The following is a 19408-nucleotide window of genomic DNA, read 5'->3' on the forward strand; positions in this document are numbered from 1 at the left end:
TGAGCCAGTTTGAAGCTGCCACCTCAGAAAGAGTTTTGAGGAGTGAGCTCTGTCCACCCCGAGAACGCTGCAGGTTCAGGGGACCTGACTAAGCCCAACGGGCCTGGTAAACTGGGGTAGCCCAACGCTGCTGGCCGACAGTGTAGACACCCTCAGCACACACTACTTGTCTCTCCTGGTTTAGCATCCCATATCCTCTCCTGTCTTTACCTGCTAGACCTAACTGGCTATCACCTGCATGACTCCATACTTACTGTCTGCATCATAGTACGCATACATCTTCGATTTCTTTCCTTTTATTCTTTTCCTTTCCTTTCCTTCCTCTTCCTTCCTTCCTTCATTCCTCTTTCTTATCTTCATTCTTTCCTTCTTCCTTCCTTTTTTCTTTCATTTTCTTTCTTTCTTTCCTTTCTTTCTTTCTTTCTGTCTCTCTCTTTCCCTCCCTTCTCTCTCTCCTACCTCACACCCACGCCCCTTCCTTCCTCAGCAATCACTCGTGAGGAAATGTCTCCCTTTATATTCATGCTCCGCAGTCAAGACTTTTAGGACCCATGTCCCACCCACCCAAGGGCTCCCTTCTCTAGCTGGGCCCTCATCACTATACAAGGGTATGCAGTATAAAATGTCCATTTTCCTGTGAAAACTTTTCTTGTTGAGATTTTAATTTTTTTGTGGTTTTTTGTTTTGTTTTGTTTTGTTTTTTCAGTGAGGGAAAGGCTTGTTGCCTTAGCCACCAATGTGGACAGCAGAGATTGACTACTCCTGTTGCTGTCAGCCCTGTTAACACCACTGAGGACAGAATCAGCCCAAGTCTCCAGCCCCCACCCCACCCCCACCAGGTCTCATTGAGGGGACAGTCCTGGAGGCTCAGCATGGGCCCTGCCTGTCACAGCAGCTCACTGCCTAATGGGCTTCCACAGCAGAACGCAGAGATCTCACTGCTGTTTCTCACGGCCTAGAGAATGGTAGGAAAGATCTATATCTTCTTTCCCTATCCGTCTTATGTCCTAATGCAGTTATTCCAGGACCTGGAGTAAAGATCCCTTCAAATACAAAACGTGGTAAGACTCGACTTCCTTGGAAACAGATCTCCACTTCCTTGGAAATTGATCTTCAATGTACTGAAGAGAGAAAGAGACGCTTACACCAGACGCGTCAGCGGGAAATGACCCAGAGACACCCTGTTAGGTAAGGACACACATCATCCAGATCTGAGGGCCAAGAGGGGCATTCAAAAGCCTCCAGAATAAACTGCAGTGCATGCACAAATGTTCCTTCTCATTAAGGGACATGCACACTTCCTTGGTCTCAAAATCTAAGTCACGACAACATTAATTAAGTTACATCTACAAGTTACAAAATGATGGCATAATATTTATTATACATTACATATTGTATATACTTATGTTTATATATGATTGCTTTACATTTTAAGCATATGTACATTTCTACTTTTACTTTTAATATTTTAAACTTCAAAATTTTTCTTTAAACATTCTAGGCTTCTGTTTTTTGTCAGTTTGGCATTACACATCATCCACTTGGGAGACAACAGTAAGAAGCATTTTATTTATACTCCCTTTTTATTGTATATTTATTGTTTAGTCATCATCAGTCTCATACTTTCAATGTTTTCAAAAGGTTATCAAGGAGAGAAACATAAGGGTAACAGAGAAGAAATCAACAATGCTACAGCACAGAAGCTCCAGCAGAAAACACTCAACTGGATGCTGAATAATTTTGGAGAGGGGAATGGAAGCATGGATGGCTGGCGGCCCCAGGATTCAAGTCCCTACCTCAGGGCTTTCCAAGGTGGTAAGTCGCCTTGTCCCCCGAAAAGCTTTGTGGTCATCTCCGTCACTGGCCTCCCAGTTTAGGATCGGAGAACAACTTGGAATACATTAAGGATAAAATGAAAACCCCAACAGAGCTCATTTTATCATCTTCACATGATGATATACTATAAAGTGAAAAGTATGTCCGAGTGAGGTGCTCCTCCGCTGTGAAAACAAGTTGTGCCCTTTCATTGGTATGAGGTTGCATTTGCTCAGGTCTAGAGGAGTGTGATTTAAAGATATTCAAGCAACTATTGCACCCGAAGTGAAAAGCGGACCCTTGATTGGCTTATTGCAGACTCTCAGTATCCAGAGCCAACGTCTCTGGCTTGAGGGGGGGGGGGTGTCATGTTCCTCTGGCAGGGACAAGGGGTTGGGAGGGTTTTCTGTAGTCCTCAAAACCTGTGGGTGGTCCCTGCCCTGAAGGCCTGGTTTTAATCACTGTCCAGGAAAGTCACAGCCTGACTTTAACATATGAATGGAAGGAAGAGAGAAAATCTGACTTGCAGGGTCCTTGAGCCAGATCCTGACCCTCCAGGACCCCTGGCAGTTTGTTTTGAATCCTTAAATTAACAAGTAGGGTTTACCTGAGCAAACACACATGGGCAGGGAGGTAAACTTCAGGGCCTCTCCGGGGAGGCTCATGAGGCCCTCTCGGGGGGAGTCTCCCGCGAAGGGCCAGGAGGCAGCCGGCGCCAACACCCAGAGGTCCCCCCAACAGGCGCGCCCCCGCCGCTGCGCTGCTGCAGGAATGGCGGCACCTGCGTCCTGGGCAGCTTCTGCGTATGCCCCGCCCACTTCACCGGCCGTTATTGCGAGCACGACCAGAGGCAGAGGTGCGCGCCTGCGGGAGCGGGCTGAGAGTTGGGCGGGGGGAGAAGGGGCGCTTGACCTTGTGGAGGGGAGCGGGCGCGGCGGGGGGCGCCGGGGTAGAGGTTGGGGGAGGAGAGTGGATGGGCGCAGGCGCTGAGCACGCGCGGGGCGGGGCGTGGAGGGGAGCGGACACGAAGGGCGGGGGGCCGGGCGGGGCGATCCCGCCGATGGTGCCTCTCTGTCCGCTCAGGGAATGCGGCGCCCTGATGCACGGAGCCTGGACCCTCCACCGCTGCCGCCTTTGCAGGTGTGTGTTCGCAGCTCTGCACTGTCTCCCCCAGCAGACGCCCGGCAGCTGCGGTAAGAGGATCGCGTCCTGTGCACACAGTCCCCGCACGCCGGGCATTGCTCCTTGGTACCTTCCAATCCGCAGAGATGTAGCTATGCCAGGCGACACAGAAATGAGAAGCTGGGTTGATTGATCACTTAGGAAAGTCACACTGGTTGTGGATCACATAGCATGTTATCATTATTATTTAGAGTGATTCCTAAGTTTACTCTGCCCCGATTGCTGGGTTTAAATGTGTTTTCCAAACAGTGTCCTTTGAGTGAGCAGACTTTGGGGAGCACAGCAGCTGGTATGCAGAGCCAGCCTGGCAGAGAGGTTGCCCACTCAATCTCCAGTGACACCACGCCAACACCGTCTCCTTAACTTTGAAATGAGGAGGGCACTGGAGCAGGACAGGGACAGGCGTGGATGGCCAGGCGCCGCCCTTTAGAGCCAACCAGGCAGTGCTCCCAGAGAAGGAAGGCACCTTGTAACCACCCTCAGACCTGCCAGGCATAGGAAAAGCCAGGAGGGTGTGGAGAACACATGGGGTGAACACTCATTTGTGAGAATTCTGAGCAGGGAGCAAACTCAAGGCACATGTTTCCCTTGTTAAACTCAGGAACATGAATTTCCTGGGTCAGAAAACAGACTTAGGAAAAGGAAGCACAGTATTTCCATCCCACATCCTGCACCCTTTCCCCTCTTCAGCATGCTCTGCCTGGACTCCAGTGAGAAGCACAGTGAATGAAGGCACATCCCTTCAGCCTCTTCATCAGCCCTGGGGGCCTTGGCTGTGCAGTGAGCAGTCAAAGCTCCCAGACCCCCTTTTCTGTTCCTCCGTCCACCTTCTTCGACTCTGGCCAAATCCCACAGTTGAAGGGGATGTACTTCCTGATATCACAGCCCTTCAACAGCACTCCCCACCCCTTTGTCCACTGTCAGGACTGCAGGGGAGGGGCACCACTACTGGGGGTGGACCCTCCAATCCAGCCTCCTGCCCCTGCCTTCCTGGTGGGCCCAGTAGTGGAGGAGTGCACTTAATGACTGCTCAGCTTCCAGCCCACCTTCCTGCCCCTCCCTCCCTGTGCTGCAACCTTGGGGAGGATGAGCTGTCAAGAGATGCTAAATGAAGGTACCCCCCTTCCAACCCACCTTCCTGCCCCTCCCTTCTCATGCAGCTGTGCGTGGTGTGGCCAGTGCCAGTAGGGAGAGAGAGATGATAGTACAGCATTGCACGATGTTGCGGGTTTTCCTCCCTCTCTCCTGCCCACCGGGTTTCCCAAAGCACCCTGCTCCTTCTGTTTGCCGGGCTTAGCCCCTGATTCACTGGCTGCTCCTTTTGTGGCTCAGAAAAAGAAGGACACAAGTTAGGGAACAGGCATCGGGATGGCAAGTGGCACCTGTGTGGTCCTACAGGTGAAGTCATTTCCTACATGCCCTTGGCGCTCCCAGCAGGAATGTGGGGCCGGGGCTAGCTGTGGGCATTTGCAGTCTCCTGTGCAAGGCCAGCTTGGGTTCAGAAGCAACAGGGCAGGGACCAGATTCCAGACCCTCTGCTTACTGTTTTCTATCCTTGGAGACCTCCAAGGCTGGGACTGCTGTCTGCCAAGGACTGGGACAGTGGCTCCTCCATGTGACTTCTGCTCATCACAGCTAAACAAAATAGTCATGTTTCACAGTAATTTGTCAGGTGCCGAGAGGACAGGAGCACTTTTGTACTGTTGGACCTTTCTTCCTCAGGGCGGATGACCCTGCTGGCTTGCTGACGGAGGTTATGATGACAGGAGGGATGGTGATGAGAATGATGATGGCTCTCAGTATAGCTCAGGCCCTGTCTCCACCTTATCCCGTTTGATTTTCTTAAGCCCATGAAATAGGTATTATCGTACTTTTTATATTTGAGGAAACCGAGGCTTAGAGGAGTTAACTCCTACCGCTAATAAACAGGATCTGATGTCTCTTTAAGAGATAATCACAAAAGGCTAATTGTCAAATTGAGAAATAATACATTTTATAACATTTAATTATTTAAAAATACTGCCAAGGAACATACCATAGCATATTGATATAATTAATATTATTCTATGAATAGTAAGAATATTACTCTGAATAAAATGGCTACCATTTATGCTCTACATGAGGACATCCCTGAAGTACATCAAACACTTTTTTTAATTGCGATATAATTTACATATAACAGCATATTAGTTTCAGGTGTATAACATAATGACTCGGCATTTCTGTACGTTGTGAAATGATCACCACACTAAGTCTAGTTAATATCCATCACCTTCCATAGTTATGGTTTTCTTTCTCGTGATGAGAACTTTTAAGATCTACAATCTTACTAACTTTCAAATATAGATTTATTAACTTTAGTCAACATGCTGTACATTACATCCCCATGAGTTATTTATTTTAAAACTGGAAATTTGTACCTTTTGATCTTGGATCTTCACCCACTTTGCCCACCTACCAACCCTCACCTTCGGCAGTCACCAAACTTCTTGTATCTGTGAGTTGTGTTGTTTTTACTTAAGATTCCAGATGTGAAGCTTATGGTATTTGTCTTTCTCTGTTCCATCTATTTAATTTAGCAGAACGCCCTCAAGGTCCATCCGTGTTGTCACAAATGGCAAGATTTCCTTCTTTTATGTGGCTGACAAATATTCCATTGTGTGTGTTTGTGTTATCTATCATATATTTTCTTTTATCCACATTTATGTCACATTCATTTTATTTATATCATATATGTTCTTTGTCCATTCATCCATCAGTGTCCACTTAGGTTGCTTCCATGTTTTGGCTATTGTAAAAAATATGCAGTGAACACAAAGGTGCATATATATTTTTGAGTTAGTATGTTTATTTCCTTTGGATAAATGCCCAAAGAGGGAATTGTTGGATCATGCGGAGTTCTATTAATAATTTTTTGAAAACCCCCGTACCTGTTTCCAGAGTGGCTGCACCAGTTTACATTCCCACCAACGGTGCATAAGGTTCAGAATGTGAATCTCAACTACTGTGCCATTTCTGTACTCTTCCTATAGGAATAATTATCAATACAAACTAAAGATATTTTTGATAGTGTTATTTTGAATATTGAAAATATGGCCATATTCTAAATCTATAGGTGTTGTAAATCCTTTAACGGGATGTTATGAGGATTTTGAAGAACATGGAAGATAGAATGGAAAATTATGTTCGTAATATAATGAAAAGAGGTGAATCAAGGATACATGTGAATGGGTGAGTCACCAGTAGATAACATCATACTACAAAATCATGACCCACCAGCACCTCCAGGGACCTGAAGGCCATAGGACTTCCTAAGGTCCTTCTTGACCTGATGCTCTGTGGGTCCAAGAATGACAGGCTTTCTCAATGCCAAATAGAATGTCTTTTCAAGGGCATGGTTTTCCATTCTGATTCAGAAGAACGCTGTTAGTTTCTCAACCTGCCCTCTACCCTCTCACAGAGATGTTGAAGGATAAACTGAATGCCAAATAATCTTGTTTGTTGCTGTGAGCTATTTTGTCATTTTCCTGTTACATGATGTAAATGGTGTTTTGTGAATAATATTCTCAATAAATATTGAATGGATTGTCTTTGACCAGTTAGTTCCAAATACAGCTCCAAAGAAGAAACACCATATAAGCCCTTACCTATTATTAGATTGCATTCAAAAGAAACCATTTTGAGTATTCTAAAAACGATATGCTTGAGGCAGGCAACTCTCATTACCTCTACTATTTTCTTCATTTACATTTGTTAATTTTGCATTTAAATTAACAGTGTAGCATAATAGAAAAAGCATTGGAAAATCCCTCCAAAATACTTGTTCAAATCCCCCAAAATACTTGTTATAATGCTTATGATTTTGATGAAAGGTTGAATAACTTGCTTGGGTTTCAGTCTCTTCAACTGCAAAATTAGAGCTGAATATTTACCCCATTGATTTGTTAAGATGAAAAGGACTTCACCTATTATATATGATGCACAAAATAATTATTTTATTCTCATCCCCATTAACAGTGGTCAAGTCAATATAGTGAGGTTTCAAAAATTATTTCATAATCTAACATTATATGCAAGTTTCCTGAAGTGTGTTTTATAGTTTGTGAACAATATCCACTAATTGAGGGGCATTAAGTTAATTATGGTTAAAAAAAAACAGGCTTCCAGCAGACAGGAAGCTTAGTGTTGAGCCAGGCCAAAAACTCATTATACCATGGGGTGGTTCTTCCCCCACGTAGTCCCCCAAAATTAAGTACTTCATTAGCTTCAAGAACCAGTTTAGTGTTCCAAAATTTAGAGTCTAAGTACTGACAGGGTGAAGTAGCAAACTCAAGTGCCTTCACGGGTAAACAGGGAATGTGAATGTCAGGTTGGGGTCAGGTCAAGCCTCACCTCATGCTTCCAACTCAGTTTTAAAAACGGTATGTCTGACACCAACCAACCCAAACAAGGAAACAACCATCATAGGGCCAGAACCAGCCTATTTGGCCTATGGGAGAGGTGGCCCTCCAGGGTCATGGCCCCAGCTAGCAACAACATGCTGTGTGGGAGAGAGAGAGAGACCCTTTGTCCTGCCCTCCAGGGACAGTCTCCCACGCTAGGTGCCATTGCAATGGGTAAGATTCTCTGGGTGTCATGGCAGGAGAGGAAGCCGTCTGGCTCCCAGAGGTATCTGCAAATTGGAGAGTTTTAGGAATGCTGGTTCTGGACCCCACATTGATATGGCGTTCTCCTTATTCAGGGTGGTCTTCATCCTTTTATCTGTTTTAATTTCCCACTCCCCTCCAGTAAAAATACTTGAGTATGTTCCGCATTCAGTGGTGTGAGACAGTGGTCATGCAGAGCAGGTGAAGACTTAATTTTACTTACATCTTCTTTCTCACATTTGCACAGGACTAATACACATGATAAAAATCTGTGCTGTGTTTGACCAAGTCTAAAAAAGGCCTTTTGATAAGGATGTGATACAAATCCTAGGTCACAGTAAGTCATCCCCTGGAGGCAGAGTTTCCTTTTTGGTAGGAGGTGAGTTAATGGCCATAGAACAATTGATTCAGTAGATTCTAAGAAGTACAGTAAATATTATAAGACTTAGTTTTACATTTTCTATAAATGTATAGTGGAAGTTCTAATATTGTCTCTCTGAGCTCAGTGGGTGACCATGGGCCTCCCGAGAGGGACACCATATGGCACTCACAGCCCCAATTTGTGGACCCCCGCGGGCAAGGCTGACTTGGTCTAACCAAAGCTGACTAAAGCAGGATCCTGTGAGTTTCTATCCAAGAAATGACTGCCAGCAGGGCCTTAATCCTTTCCTGTGGGCAGCCTGTTTCCTTCCACCACAGAGAGTCAACACTGAAGCTCAGTATGGGCTGACCCCTTTCTCACCTGGATTATTTTTTCAGACCTGGAAGATTTTGTCGCCGCACGCTCCAGTGGACTGAGTGCACAACACATGCTGAGTGTTCTCTTCCTTCTTCCGTGCTTGTTCTTCCAAAGCCTCCTCAGGGAAGGGGGAGACTGCTGACCAGACCCTAGAGGACCGAACCCACAGTTCCACATCGGCAGAGCCTTGGCATCCCCGCGCAGCCTGAGCTAGCATGGTCCTCTCTGGGAAAGCCGGAACTTGGGCAGCCTCTCATTTTCTGTGTTGTAGGGAATAGGTTTGTTTCATCTCCTATCAACTGATGCATTCGATGAATATTTTCATTGTTTAATAAATATTTTCGTGGAAGACTGTCTCGCTTCCCTAAGCCTTATTTGAAGGTCTATGACTTAGACACCATGAGTAAACACTTGTGCTGGGGCCTATTCAACCCTAAATTCTCTGATGATTTCAGAGTAAACTGAGCACATGGCCCCTCGCAGATGACAACTCTTCCTCGAGCACCCCTTCATCCCCCCCACACACATAGATGCACCATGGCTGTGGCAACACGTCATGTCACGCATTTGGGCACTGTTTGTCTCCCGCATCGCTCTCTCAGTCCTCGGGAGGTAAACACGGCCCCACATGGGCTGTGCTCCGGGTCAAGCAGAGCTACAGCTTCAGAAAAGCTTCATGGATAAGGAAGGCAAGAGAGGGGAGGGAGGGTGGGAAGGAGGGAGCCAAGACCTGAGTCTGACAGCCAGTCAGCCCACCTCCTTTTCTGCAGCTTCCTCTACTAACCAGTGCCCTTGTGACACCCTTTTCAGGGCAATTAGCACTTACTGGGATTATCACCATCTCCTTAAAAGGAGAAGATTGTACACAGCAGAGCCCATTCTCAAGGCAAGGCAGAGGGAGAATTAGCACAAAGAGGTGCTAGCCTCAGGCTCTAGGCTAGCCCTCCAATCTTGGAGTCCAGCCATCTACTAGCCCACCAGGCAAGCGCAGCTTCCTTGCTGTAGGCCAGCCACCGAGTCTTGTTCCAGACTCAAACTTGTCCATGCACGTGATGTGCCTTGCTCTTTGTTCCCAAAGCTGCCTTGCTCTGTTGGATCTGGGAACTGTATATATGTAGTGACTGGGGAAGGAGAGGAATACATGAGCGGAGGCTAATGGGCTTCTTGAAGCCTTGGGTGGGAGAAGCTTTAAAACAACCCAAAGGTATGTATTCTTCCAAACAATGCAGTGCCATCCAGGATCTGCTATGCTGGCGTGCATCAGATAATTTCAAGACAGGTGTTACCATCTGGTCTCCATCAGGGTTCTATGATTAATGTGCAAACAGGTGTAGAGAGTGGAAAAAGCAGGGTTAATGATTAATCATACATGGTGCTGCGAGAGGAGCATAAACCATAAGTAAGGAACATAGCCAACAACAACATGAAGCTGGGTTAATAATTAACTCATACAACTCTAGTACTGCTTATGCTTTCAAGACAGTCTAGGAAGCAAGCATCCAGCCTCAGTCTGAACCCCAAGGTGAAATCAATATGAATTTGCAAAAAATAAAGGGACTGAAGGCCCATCTTCCTATCAGTTGCACAGTACTCGGGAGTCAGGCGCTTCTAAGCTGGATCTGCCAATGATATTTCTCTGATAATTTTCACAGCCCTGTTTGGACAGTTCCCACAACGAGAAATCGGAGTGAAAACAAGAAGAATATTACCAATTATTCAGGTAAACAAATAAGAATAAAATGGGAGCAAGGAAAGGACTCGGGAATAGATAATACGGCCTGCATTAAAATATTAATTGATCAAGATATTGGTGTTTTATAAGGCTTATGCAATTTCATTTAAAATGTTCCCAGCGTAACTCAATGGAAAGGCCATCCCATGACATCATATTGCCCATGTGATGACGTAACGCCACATGTACGGGAGTACTTTTGGGGACAGAAAGGTGCCCTGCCCCCAGACAGTTACCACAGTGCTCAACTGTCAAATGCTGCACTGCAGGGGGAGTTTTGACTCCCCCTGGATGAGAGAACACTACACCTCGAGGGGAACAGAGTGCTCGCTGTGAGCTCTGAAACGGAAGCCCCGCTGAGTTCCCCTAGGCTGCTACCGCAGTGCTACACGTAGCGTGCACACATGTGGAAGTACACATATCTCCAGTCATCGGTTGACAGATCCTTTGGTTGTCTTCCTTTCTTCACCATTTTGAGTAATGCCACGGTGATCAAGGGATTGCAGGTATCTCTTCAAGTCTCTGTTTTTATTTCCTTCACATATATACCCAGAAGTGGAATTGCTAGATCATAAGGTAGTTACATTTTTAATTTTTTGAGGAACTTCATCTGTTTTCCACGATGGTTGTACTGTCAGTGTACAGTGTTCCCCTTTGTTCACATCCTCATAAATACTCATTAGCTCTTGTCTTTGGTATAAGAGCCATCCTAACAGGTTGCATATGTCATTGTGGTTTTGATTTATATTTCCCTGATGAGTAGAGACATTGAGTCCCCCTATTCAGATATGCGTAGACCATTTCATGTCTTCTTGGGGAGAAAGTCAGGTCAGGTCAGTAAAGGGTTGATTTGGACTATGGTTCCTGAAAAAGTAATTACTAACATTGTGAGACATAAATATTTCTAGGCAATTGTGATTTTTGACAGCAAGGTTGTCTTTAAATGGTTTCTAGTGCATTCTGAGCTGTACCTTCTATATCAGCTCAATTATTCTAGAAACAAACAAGTGATGAACTTTGAAAACTTCTCCTCAGAACTTGATGAATATGTTTATACTATGTGTAGAATATTTACCAAATGCTTTTTACACTTTTATACCAATAGGAAGTATGCTGAAAAACATAGGCAGACAAAAGGACACATTGTCTTACTTTCCAAGGCTGCACTTAGGAAATTGAACTGAGAGGATTGTGCCACATTTGAGAGGGTATAATTGTGGTCCAAAGCAAAAGCAAAATGTGTTATTTATTAGTAGGAATATGTAAGATGTAAACACTCATTTACCTTTTAAGTAGAAAATGGATACTTTTAATAGAATAATTCCTGACTATAAATAAGAAACCCAAATTAACCATTTTTATCTATATCATCTATCTATCTATCATCATCTATCATCTACCTCCCTCCCTCCCTCTCTCCCTAAGAAAACTTTACCCACCAAACTCAGAAAAGAACATAAACTATCATCCAGTAGTTGTGAAAAGTAAGCCACCAGCTTCTTCATGGCACATGGAGAATTTGAGGATAAAAGGTATTTTCCCTGTAAATAGCTCCCCAGGGGTCCAGAGAGATCATTAAAAAGCTGACACTTCCCAGGACACAAAAAAGGATCCAGGGCTCGTGGTTGGAAATGTCACATAAATGTGTCACCTGTCTTATCTCCATCCTGCCATTGAGGAAAGCACACAGAGACAGTCTTCCTAGGCCAGGATCTCAGCGCTGCCCCATCCCAGGGATGAGCCTTCTCACAGCCCTGCTTTTGCTCACCATGACAGCTGATGCGGGGCCCTCCTTTGGAGACAGCACTTACAAGCTCTCTCTACTGTGGACTGTTTATAGAAGTGATTCTCTCCTTGCCACTTTCCCTTCTCACTCAGACTACCCTGGCACAGTCTAGAAAAGTAGGATCTGTTTCCACAAGGCCATGTGGGCTCTTGCTAAGGGAGGCCCTGAGGACACTGAGAGAAGGAACAGGGAGAGCCACAAGGGGTGATACCAGTCACGGGGTGTCAATGTCCTGACCTTTCAGAGCCTTTAACCCACTTCTGCATTAGAGATTACTGCAGAGTCAAAGCGAATGCCTGCTGGGCCAGGAGCCCTCTTGTACCTTCGGCCACATCACAGTCCCTCCACCCCAGCCTGGAAGCAATTGATTTCTTGGCTGGGAGCATTAAGTGGAGCTCTGAATGTATGTCCAATGTTTGAGGTCTGCAAAAGCGAGCCTGGCACAAGTCGCTTTGTATCACACGAGCAATAGGCCCTGTGACTGACCTTTCCATTGAATTTATCTTTGAATCCTTATCATTAAGTTCTATAAGCTTTACAGGCACAGGCTTTGTCATTTCACCTGGACCCTCTGCCTTTGGAAAGGAAAACAAGGAGTGGTGTCTCCCCCAGTTAGAACGGCTGGGCCCCCGCACTGATCCCCTGTACAGCAACTGGATCCAGACTAGACATTATGAAAGTCTGTCGTCACAGCAATGGCTGAGTCCCCAGCAGTGACTCCTGGCAATTTGGATGGGAGCATGCTTGGAAATATCTGCAGTACTTCCGCTGGTGTGTAGATACTGGCATGCAAGCAAAGGTTCCATAACCAGCTCTCCAGAAAGAAATGGATCTATAAAAAATGTATATTGTTACTTATAATATTTACTGTATATATTTACAAATATGTTATACATTCAAAGCACACATATCTCTCTATTAATAGTAAGGTAGATTCAGTTTGTTATATATAACATATAGATAGATCAGAATTTATACATAATAATAATAGCAACATATATAATATTCTGTTGTAAATATCATGTACCAATAAGCTGTTGTTGAGTTTTTACCCAGTTTTGCATCAGAATGCAACCTATGGTTGTGATTCAACCATAATCTGACAAATAATGCTGTATCATAATTCACTCTTTCTGCGATGAAGGTATTGTCATTACGTCTGATATGCGATCTACTGTGAAACAATTTCTAATGCTCCTACAAATGAAATTAATGAACTGAAACCTCTTTGAACTCTGGTACTACATGTGTGAGAACTTCACCGCTTGTTGACATGAATGACTCCTTTGCTGTGTTAAAATGTACCTGGGTTTAGTTTTAGTCGAGTCTGGTGAGACATAGAGGCACAGAAAAGACTGTTATGAAGGAAGAAGTTTATATGTGCAGATCCCTAGAAATAGGAGGCATGGAACACCACACAGAGCCACATGGGGAAGCACCAGTCTCATTCAGGAGACTGGGCTACAAGGGAAAGTAGAGGCAAAAGTCTTAAATGTGGTTTCCTTAGGAAGGAATGGGCAAGACAAGGTGAGAAGCCTTAGGATTGGGGAGTTTGAAAAATTTCAGCAGACTCTGGGGTGTGGAGGCTGTCATGGTCCAGATTCCTGGTACATTTTTCCCATTTCCCCCTCTGACTCTAACTGACTCTTTGTTTCCCCATGTGGCATGGTGTGCCCGTCCTCCTGACATCTGTGAGGATAACAAGCTATCTTTGCACTGGCCTTGCCATACCTAAATAATAATAGAGGCCGCATTTGAAGACACTAGGGAAGAGCTATTCATACAGTAGAACTATAATGGACTAAAGAACCACTTAAGCACTGGCACTGGGTCATCACTGTGAGAGCTCCTACAAATGCTGGTACGGTAAATGTGTAACTCATGTTGACTGAACTTCCCCAAAGGCCAGTCCTCCAGGGAATGCCCAGAGGTCAAGGCAAGGATTGTTCGTAATGAGCTTCCACTTGGACCCCATGCATTGTCTCAGGGAAGCCTGGTGCTGCTTGGGCCTCCGGAGTTTATTGTACACCAGGGATACCTCCATAAACCTGGGGGGAAATGTCATCACCTCCAAAGAACACGTTCACAGGGCTGGAACTGAACAAAAACCATACTTCCGAATCTCTGTTGCTGAGTCAATAATAACCTCATCTAATAATAAACCTCACCCTGAGCAGGCTTTTAGACATTTGATCAAGCATGAGAAGAGGAAAGGCGCCATAACTGTCTTTGTGTGCTCTGTGAGGGAACAGAGCCTTGAGGACTGAGTCGGCACAGGGTCGGCATCTGAGAAACGGGGCACTGAAGTTTTGGTGCCTTGATTTAAAGCCCATGCACTGTCTCTCACGTCTCCACTGCCTGGAAGGGACTGTACTATCCCCCTCTGAGTTTGGCACCAACTGTGACTTTAGTCCTTGCTCTACAGCCTCCTGTGGGGGGCGCTTGCCAGGCCCAAGACGTCAGTACCCCAGTCCTTGCTCAGCACTCAAGTCCTTTCCGCATCCAATGGGCACTTCCCCCTCCCCCCCACCCCGCCCCCATGCTTCACCGCTTCTCCTTCCCTCACTCCCAAAGTCTTGTGATTACAGGCAGTCCCAGAGGGAATGCTCCCACAGTCTTCAAAGTTTGGAGTTCTGGAGCAGGCCTCCTTCCTGGGGCAGTCAGGCCCTGGGGCAGCCACATCCCACACCCAGCTCTGGTAGGAATCTGAGAAAGGAGGAGCCTTTCAGGCAGAGTTGGGGGACATTCACCCCAAAGTTCCCCAACTGGGATAAGTTTCACTTCAGATAATGCTGCCAAAAGTGGAAATGCCGTTCCCCTGTGGAAAATCTGTCTTCCTCACCTGTCCCTGCCATGGTTTCTGTGTCATATGCAAAAGACACTGTAATATAAAAAAGAAGCCAAAGATGTTCTTCAGGGACTGAGCATTAAGGAGGGCAACTGGCTGCCTTCCGAAGAGGATGAAGGAGGGGGCCATATGTTGCAGGTGGAGGAAGAAAAACTCAGTGATGGGAGAGGAAAACACCACTTAAGTTCCTGTCAACTTGACCGGTAACAATAGACTCTTGCTGTCTTATGGGGACCTTTGGAAGCAAACAAACCTAGGTCATCATTCTGAGTAGATATAAGCATAAAATGAGAAAAACTGCGGTTTGAGTTTTCCTTTCAGATCATGTATATGTATGAAATACGTTGCATCTGAATGGACTTTGTGTGCCCTGTCAGGGTCAGTATCTTCCTCCACAAAACAAAATCTGAGCCTGCTGGATTGAAAAATGTCACTTACTCACCCCAAAAAATCCTAGAAATCCATCATCTCCAGAGTATAGTTTCAATGCCATCCACAGGGAGGCTCTAAGGATTAAGAGTCACTACCTAGTGGGCTCCATGGGTGAATGCAGCACTCAGAGCCTAGGGCTGGACCTTATGAGGAAAAAAACTTCTGAGGGCAGAAGGAAGACACTAGGCGCATGAGACCATGGGACAGATGAAGGGGCTAAGGTTTCCAGATCAGAGACTCGGTAGAGTATCACCACCTGAGCCTGGCCATGACTGGCTGACCTCCCTTCCCCGGTATTGGTGCTCCTCTGAGCGGGGATGAGGCCAGATATGAGGCTGCAGCTGGCATGAGCACCACCTGGGGGTCTCCCTACAAGACTGCAGTAGGCCTTCCTTCTCTTCTCTTGTCTTCTCCAACTACCTGTGTGCCAGGACAGGTACTTTCTTCCATGACTTTAGCAATTTCACCGACAGAAGTGGGCGAGAGGCAGAAAAGCGAAGTCAGGTCTCCAAAGATTGGCCCAGAAACACATACACATGGAAGGGCGGCTTCAAGGGCTAGGGCAGTTGCTGTAGCACGTTCTAGGACAGTGGGAGTGGGGAGGGCGCGGGCTGCAGTGTGGGGCAAGGCCCGCAGAGATGAGGGCAGAGCCTAGAGCTCAGCTGGTCCTTTCTGCTCTCTTTATGGCCTGGGGGACAGTTTTTGGAGTTTCTCTACAAGGGTGTTGGAATTCTCAGGCCCAGACTCTCCCCCATGTGTCTTCCTGCTCACAGGGTCGGGATCCTGGCCATGGACAAGCCCTGCAAGGGTAGCAACCATGCCATCCTCATTGCTGTTTCTCAGCCCTGGCAAGGTCAGGGGAATACGCTCCTGGACTGGGATCTGGTTCGGGTGTGAAAAGGATCCCTTCGGAACTGGCTCAGGCCTGTGGGCCCCAGATGAAGCAGGTGCCTGCCCAGCCTCCCAGCAAGGGTGGGCTCCTGAAGACAGTGAAGGGTCTTCCTGCTTTGATTGTGTGTATCCAGGCTCTGCGGGACCCTGCTCTTCACCCCTGTTGCAAGTGGGCCATCTGCGGGGAACTCTTCTAGAACCTGAATGTCGACCTTCCTCTTTCAGTGTCCCCAGGGCCCCTCTGTATGTGCCTAAGCCAGTGAACCCCTCTGCAAGGAAACCGGGGCATGCTCCTCATCACTGGAACTCTAGAGCTGCTCTACCCAGCATGGTAGCCCCCAGCCCGATGGGCCTGCTTCTGTATCAGTGAGCCCTGTTTCAAGTGTGCATCTACTCCAGGCGCCAGTGGCCAGCATGTTGGACGGTGCAGACAGAAGAGCTGCCCCCTCACGGATGCTGTCCTGGGCGGTGGCTTTGAGTCCAGCACAAGGTTCAGAAACGGACAGTAGCAACCTCCATGTGATTTACCTCCTCTTTCGGTCTCTTTAATGCTCTCTCTTTCTTAGGAGCTCCTTTTGTAGCTCTTTCCCATTCCCTCTTTCAGGACTCTCACCCTGAAGGACCTGGTCTCATCCAGGTAGCTGAGGTCACTGGGTCTTCAGTGTCCATAAAATCCCTCTGCAGCCCCTCTCACGCACTTTCCTAGCCCTGCCCTGGGTTCTGAATGCCAAGCTGCGCCCTAATGTGCTGAGCAAGCCTGAATGCCAAGGTAGCGGGGCTGGGAGTCAGGAGAGCTGGGCGGCCCCTGCTGGAGCGGCCGCAGGAGTGCTGGCTCTTCCCTGGGCACTCTCTGCACAGGAACTTTCCTGCCTTGGGTGGCTCAGGACATGCGTGATTGTTTGCTTCCTTCCAGCTCTCCATTTCATTCCAGCAAGCGTCTGCTTCCAGAAATTCTCTTGTCATGGACTCCAGAGAAGGGACTGAGTACGAAGTCATGCTCAAATAGAGGAAATGGGCGTGTGGAACAGGTGCACAGATGATGCAGGGAAGGCAGATAAGTTCACATATACTTTGCTGCTTTCCTATGTGTTTATTACCACCGCCCGAGAATTTTTTTTAACTGAAAGGCGCAGGCAAGGTTTGGTGGTTGTGCTAGAAAGAAAAAGCCTTATTAGGGCACAAGGGAAGCCGTCCACGAAGCTGCCCACTTTTGAGGTGCAGGTCTCACGACAGGACTGTCTTGAGTGGAGGGGTGGGGAGAGAGAAAGGGTCACCTTTCCCCTCTTGTTCCGTGAGACCTGAGACAACGGGGTCCTCCCTCGGCCCAGGTCTGTGGGGCTCGGACTGTTCCTCCCTGGAGACCTGGAGTCTTCCCCTTCCCTTTGCATGATTTCCCTGTGCAGGGCACCTGACCCTGAAAGCTGCCCTGCCCGACACCCAGGTGAAATGGCTCTGTGTGCTGACAGATCACACCCTCCGCACAGAGCAGCAAACAGACCTCAGTACCCTGGGCGTCTGACCCCTGGGCATTCAAGGGGTCAAGGTCATCTTCCCAGGGACCCAGACGTGCCCACACACCCACCCTGCTGAGCCCCTCTTCCATCCATTGCTGTGACCCCTGTGGACTCCTGCTTCTGCTACAGATTCTGTCCCTGCTCATCGCAGCCCTCAGCCTGGGCCTCCGAGGGGCTGGGGCTCGCCCACTGCCGGTGGCTTCAATCAGCCCTGAGGCCGACAGCAGCGCCGCCTGTCGGCTCCTCTGGGAACAGGCACCCCTCCCAAGTCAGCTAATGGAAGGGGGGTAGCTCCTTCCTGAGCTGTGTGGACTTAGAAGGAGCTTTGGTGAATAGGCTTCCCATTTAACGTTGGAACCTCTATAGTTTTTAATTTAAAATCAATTAGTTAACATATACTGTATACATTAAGCAATTTTTACTACCAGTTGTTTTAAAAATATGTTTACCTAAAATAAAAAGCCTCTCAAGCCAAGAAAGCTCTTAAACTATTCTGAGGCGATGACCCTAGTGACGGCCACTAAGGTCATCCTCCCTGTCATAGCGTCTTAGTCATGCAAAGTCTCCGCAGAGGTAGTGTTTGCCATCTGTCCTTACAGTCTTTCCAGGCATTTCTCGTCCTAAGTCTGGTCCTCCCTCTTCAAGGGGTCATGGGAACAATACTGCCTGAGGTCTTGCACGATGACTTGAATGCCAAGACTTTTATTCTGTATAAATCAGGTTTTCTAGCTATAAAATCTGTGGCTCACAGTTTCTTCCCTTCAGTGTCTTTCCGTACATTCCTCCATTTTCTTCTGACACAAAATATGGCACTCAGAAATATGGATGACATTCTAATTTCCTTTCCTTTATAGGTTATTTGCTCCGTTTTTTTCTAGATGTCCAAGGATTTCCTTTTTCTTTAAATTTTCATTAAATTTTACATTTTAATTTTAACTGGATTTTTTTGTCAATGATTTTACTAGACGATGTCCTGCCGTTTGTCATTCTGACTCAGTGCGCAGGGTGCTCTGTGAATACACAGGTTGAAAGCATTACTTTGTTTCCAGGAATATTTCTGACTTTTAACATTTTTGTGTCTTTGCTTTGGTTTTCTCGCAGGCACTCCAATTATTCATTTTCTCTCCTTATCCTCATATTTTGACATTTTCTCTCAAATCTTGTCATCTCTTCCTTAGTTTCTTTTTCCCGTTTTCCTACTCTCGCCTTCCATTCTCACACAGCACTGTCTGATCGCTTGCTTTCACTACTTCATATTTCTTTTGCGAGGTGACGTTTCAGTATGCTTCTTCTTCCCTGAGGCCTGTCCTTCCATTACTGAGCTTTTCTAATTCTAATTTATGGTATCATTCAATATCCTGTATCGTTTTCTTAATGCTTTTTACTTCGTTTTTGAGCAAAGCCCATCAAAGTAGAGAAGTCTGTCAGGAAACAGTGCTTTCCTTCTGGGCAGTGGCCCTATTCTGCACTCACTCCCCTTTTCCCCTACAGCCCCACTGTCTGGGATTCAACAGCGCGGCTCTCCTGTCAGGAAACCTGTTTTCTTGGATTTGTAGGAAGCCCTATGACTCAGAGAGACCTTCTAGCCTCACAGAGCTCTCTCTCCTATTGTTGCTGTGAAGTGCTCAAAACCAGGGCAGCTTGCTTCTGGAGTTATTCTAGCTGTGTCCCCCAACCCTGCTTCGTAGGGGTCTGCTCTCTTGCTGCTTCTGCTGCAACTGTCCTTCTCATCTGGGTTCTGCTGTTTAATGGAGGGAGCAGCCTGCACAACTCAGAAGGGACAACTGGCTTCATCTTCCCCAAATCCGTAGCCACGCCTTACA

At 46.7% G+C, this 19408-nt stretch overlaps 1 protein-coding gene across 1 annotated transcript; it reads left to right on the forward strand.

The window, feature by feature from the left end:
• The first annotated feature begins 917 nt into the window (after positions 1–917).
• On the forward strand, positions 918–8731 carry LOC112818331 (cryptic protein-like). The gene is made up of 6 exons (XM_025865476.2): positions 918–1188; positions 1502–1554; positions 1642–1815; positions 2557–2671; positions 2899–3008; positions 8403–8731. The coding sequence occupies exons 1-6, from the start codon at positions 1166–1168 to the stop codon at positions 8522–8524; spliced, it is 597 nt and encodes a 198-aa protein (XP_025721261.1). The 5' UTR covers positions 918–1165; the 3' UTR covers positions 8525–8731.
• Positions 8732–19408: the final 10677 nt, after the last annotated feature.

The sequence above is a fragment of the Callorhinus ursinus genome, unplaced genomic scaffold (assembly GCF_003265705.2).
Source record: "Callorhinus ursinus isolate GAN/ISIS: 27379988/994484 unplaced genomic scaffold, GSC_fseal_2.0 scaffold508, whole genome shotgun sequence".
NCBI classification, from domain to species: Eukaryota; Metazoa; Chordata; class Mammalia; order Carnivora; family Otariidae; genus Callorhinus; species Callorhinus ursinus.